We start from the raw sequence: 4,952 nt of genomic DNA, 5'->3' as shown, positions 1-4,952 counted from the left end.
GCTCGGTTTGAAGGCAAAGTTGTGAAAAAAAAAAAGAGATATTTAAACAAAGGAAACAAACCCAGGCTCAACTTTTCCTGAAAGCTGAGTGTCAGGTGTGAAGCACTGCTTCCTAGCTTTTGCTTCACGGCATCAGATCTTAAACAAACCCAAGAGTAAAAAGTAGACTGACTCTCTGTTTTTAGCTGGCCATACTTAACAATATGCCTGGGTGAAAAAAGGCAAGAGAAGAGTGTGAGACTTAGTACAATTTTAAAGAGATTGTCAATGAGATTTGAAGCGAAGCTCTACAAATATAGGTTGGACTTGATGATCTTAAAGGTCTTTTCCAACCTGGTTAATTCTGTTCTATTCTAAATAGCACTCCATGCTATCATGGGGCATGTTACTGTTTTGAGAGATGTTCTGTTGCTGTGAAGGGTTAGATAAGCTTAGAAAGAAGATTTTTGTCCCTTCTCCCCCCCCCCCCCCCCCTCCCCCCACCCTCCCCAATATGTGCATCTGAAACATTACCAGATTTAAGATATTTGTATTTTCTTTAAGCGAGGTCTGCTTGGGAGTAAAAGAAGTGAAACTGTACAATTGTTAAAGCTTTTCACAAAATATTTTAATAAGGATGTAACAGATTCCACATAAGCATTTGTTTTTAAACTAAAAGGAGCTGACTCACTGTCCATTGAAGTGAATTAGGATTCTCTTTTCTTTTTTTTCTTTCTTTTCTTTCATTTCGATGGGCTTTGAATCAGGCAACTTTCAAGTCCTAAATTTATACATTCAATTCAACAGTACCTAATTTTTGGTGAAAGAAATATACAAAGTAGTACCTTGCTTTTTGCTGCTGAAGAAAGTTAAAGGGTATAATTTCACACACGCGCACACACACACAACCACCCCCCCCCGTACTAAGTCCACCAGCGCAAATGCTAGATGCCTTAATTTTCAGCCTCACACTGTACTTAAGCACCATAGCTACCAGCACAGTGCTATGGGTATGCTGCTACTACAGGTTTTTCCAAATCTCTTGCTTTAGGGTGCCAGTATTTATAATTAATACAACCACAGTATTGTGCTAGAGAAGTGATTTGTCACAGCCACTGGAACACCTGCCGCTGTGTGACGCTGCTAACAGGGGTGGTAGAAAGCGAAAAAACTAAATCCAACCAAACTCTAGCTGCTTATTTCAGCCTGGTCTGGACTGATTCTTACATTTGGGAAAGGAAGGAGCAGGGGTAGAAGGTTTTGTTTAATCAGCTGTCATTTACCAAACAAGAAAGCTTAATTGATTTGTATGAAAACTGTTCTGGCATCAGAGGGGAAGAGAGACAATTCAAGAAGGAGAATTTTCATGGGGAGGGGGAGGAGGAGGGGGACAATGCAGATGAAGGAGTGAGAGAAAGTGACAATTGTTTCATCTGAAAAGGGAGCTTATTTTTGTTTTTTTTTGAGCATCACCCATTTTAAATGCAACCTTGCAATTAGCCACCACAGACAGAAGTACACAGTATAAATTGCTTCAGAGAAAGGCGTTCACAAACACGGCGACAAGAATCAAGTAAGGGAAAAAAAAAAACAACCAAACCCCAAATCAAACAAAAAAGACGTCTGGCACACACGAGAAACAAGAATTCTTAGAAACAAAACATTAAGCTCTGGGTCAGTATATTACATTGGCAACATATGAAACCCATTTTATTTCTTTAGTGCAACAGAAGAAAATGGAGCTTGGGTAAGAGCTATTATCAAACAGCTACTTCTTTCTTTTTTGTTTTCCTTCTTTCTGTCTTTTGTTTTGTTTTCTTTGTCAAGTATTTATTTCAGAGCCTGGTGAAGATTTTGAAACAAATCCCTCTGTTTTTTTTTTTCTCCCCGTGTAGGCTACAGTGACTTTGTGGCCACTCTGATCATTCAGAACTGTCTCATCTCCCTTTCACAGCTGATGGAGCCTGCACAAGGCACTAGCTTCACAGTCCAGTGCTCCCTTTAAACTTTACTATTAGCACACTTTATTGTATGTATGGACACATTCAAATACTTCCCAGCACAGTGCTCCCCATGACTCCTGGCTCGGTGCTCTGCTCACTGAGTCACGGGACTGTTTATCTCCCGTTATCAGCAACCTGCTGCGCAGCTCAGAAGCACGGCAATAATCAGATCATTTTTTCTTTTCCCAAAGAACTTGTCGCCTCTGTTTCCCCTGAGCATAGCACAGAGAGCCAGAGCCCAGCACGGTGGAAACTGTCTGCAAAGCAAAAGACAGCTCCGTGACCACACGACTTCTTTTATTTGGGCCTTTTTGCTCCCCTCTTTCTTTTTCATTCCTGGGAGGGGGTGGGGCAGAGAGAAGCTGCCTGTGCCTTGCCGGAGGAGAGCAAGGTATGTCCCAGTGAGGACTTTCCCCCAGCATTTCTGCTCTCTGAAGGGGAGGTATGTACTGACAAATAATGAGCAGGGGTGCTTTCAGTTGGGGCAACTCTAAGCCTCAGTGCTGGAGTTTGACTGAGGCAGGCTTGGCTCTGCAGCCCAGTGAGTCCCACCAGCCAAGGCAAGAGGGCAACCTATACAAAAGGTGAGGAGAGAGTTGCTGTGGGACCTGTACAGCTACTTGTCAGACACAGAGAAGGATTGGCAAAGCCTGGCTGTCAGACCCTGAACTGACCCACAAGTGCAACAATTTGTCAAGTGGGTATCAAAGCATCAGTGAACACACCGGCTCTCAAGGGAAGCAGGGGGGGCAGGGTGGGGCAGCAGATCGAGGATGTGGGGTTTTCTTCTCTCCTTCTTGTGCCAAACACCACTATTGGTGAGCATGACCAAAGTCCCCTCCCTCCCAGCTTCCCCACGCCACAGCCCTGGTCTTGCTCACCCTCCTGCTGTGGTGCAGTAAGGGAGTGGGGAGGCAGGAATGCTTCCTCAAAGAGTGGTAATCCTGGACGTGCAAGTGCCATTCCTGTACATGCTCCCTGACTCCAAGTTGTCTGGGGCAAAGTCCTCCACACTGTATGCCCTGCTTTTGAGGGCAGTGGCATAGTAGTCAATGGGTTCCTCTGCAGCATTGTCCATCCAACTGAGGCAGAGCAGCCGCTGAAAGGACCGCTTGAAGTTGTCCGAGAGAAAGCCATAGAGGATGGGGTTGGCACAGCTGTTGGCATAGCCCAAGATAACAGAGAGCTGGCTGATGGTGGCATCATCCTGCTCTACAAAGACATTGACCAGCTGCACAATGTAGAAGGGCATCCAGCAGATGACAAAAACCATCACCACCATCATGACCATAAGGGTGATCTTGCGCTCTGAGCGTTTGCGTTGCTGCCAGCCAGCCTTCAGGGCCACCATGCGCATCTTGGCAATGATGAGGATGTAGCAGAGGCAGATGGCCACCACAGGCAGCAAGAAGCCCATCAGAAAGGTATAGACCACAAAGACCACCATCCACCTCTGAGTGGGTTCTGGCATGAGCATGTTGCAAGCCACTGTTCCATCACTGTTGGCTGCTGTGTTGGAGAAGATGATGATGGGCAGGATGATGAGGATGGAAAGCACCCAGACACCCAGATTGACCATCTTAGCCACAGTGGGCCGGCGGTACCTAGCCGCCTTGATGGGGTGCACCACAGCAATGTAGCGGTCCACACTGAGCACAGTCAGGCAGTAGATGCTGGTGAACATGTTGATGGCATCCACACTGAGCACCAGGCGGCAGAGCAGTGAGCCAAAGGGCCAGTGGTGCAGCAGAGTGGAGGTGACCAGAAAGGGGACGCTTAGCATCAGCAGCTCGTCTGCAATGGCCAAGTTGAGGATGTAGATGTTGGTGGCTGTCTTCATCTTGGCATAGCGCAGGATCACGTAGATGACCATGGAGTTGCCGCACAGCCCCACTAGGCATACCACGGAGTAGATGAATGAGATGAGGATGGCGCTACCCTGAGCTTCACTCAGGGTGCTGTTTGGGGCACCGGAGGAGTTCCTGCCGCTCGAGTCCATGCCCCCCGCCTCCGCCGCCTCTTCCGAGGCGCTGCTGGCTCCGCCACCACCGCTGTCACCGCCGCTGCTGTCGCTGCCTGCACCGCCCGGAAGCCTGGTGCAGGTGCCATTGGGGAGCATCCTCTGCTCGGATCTCCCCGTCCCCGGCTCAGAGCGGCAGGCGCCCGCCGCTGCGTGAGTTCGGCATCCCGGCCGGACTCCCGGCGCTGCGGCTCCGCGGCGCAGGCATGGGGCGGCAGGCGGCTGCCGGAGCCTCTCGCTCCGAGCGCAGCAATTGCTGCTCCTCGGCTGGCGAATGATTAATAGGCAGCGGCGCGTCACCAGCTACGAAAAGGAGGAGGGAAAAAGAAAGACCAAAAAAAAAAATAAAAAAGCTGGAGGAGACGCAAGTGGCAGTGGCTGTCCCTCCCAGCCCGCTGTCCCTCCCAGCCCATCGCCCCTCCCGCCCGCCCGCCCGCCTCCTGCTGTTCGCAGCTCCGGCGGCTCCAGAGCTGCTGGCCTGCAGGCTGTCCCTGCTCCCACTGCCCTCCCCACCCCGCAATGCCCCTCGGACTCACACCGCTCTCTCTACTCAGGCACCGTTTCCCGTACTCCGCGCTATCCCCTCACCCCTAACTGGTCTAGCCCAGCCATCATCTTTTCCTCCCTCTCGATTCTGCAGTGATCACTCTCCATGGTGCCTGGGTCTGGGCCAGGGTCATCCCAGGCAAAGGGACCATCCTTTCTCCTTTAGAAAAAAAGCCTGGATTATGACCAGATGGGCAGAGTTACCTGGACAGGTGTGCCTCATGCACAGACTACATAGCCTTCAACCATAAGTGCACAGCACTACCTGAAAATAACGATGCCCAGCCCATTCCTCCTACCATCACTCAGATCCATGCCCTCTGCTTTATCCTGTCACACCACCACCATCAGACATCACACACTAGCAGCATCCAATACTTCACAGTCCTGCCCCTCTCCACATG

General features: G+C 49.8%; 1 protein-coding gene across 1 annotated transcript; it reads right to left on the bottom strand.

Moving 5' to 3' along the window:
• Positions 1-597: 597 nt before the first annotated feature.
• Positions 598-4,219, bottom strand: SSTR1 (somatostatin receptor 1). Its single transcript, XM_068165540.1, has one exon. It carries the CDS (start codon positions 4,099-4,101, stop codon positions 2,911-2,913), a length of 1,191 nt encoding a protein of 396 aa, XP_068021641.1. The 5' UTR covers positions 4,102-4,219; the 3' UTR covers positions 598-2,910.
• Positions 4,220-4,952: the final 733 nt, after the last annotated feature.

This window comes from Melanerpes formicivorus, unplaced genomic scaffold (genome assembly GCF_026170545.1).
Source record: "Melanerpes formicivorus ecotype bairdi unplaced genomic scaffold, bMelFor1.0.p_v2 SCAF_90, whole genome shotgun sequence".
Taxonomy (NCBI): Eukaryota; Metazoa; Chordata; class Aves; order Piciformes; family Picidae; genus Melanerpes; species Melanerpes formicivorus.
Note: the sequence above shows the minus strand (reverse complement) of the source record. Positions and strands in the feature narration are given on the sequence as shown.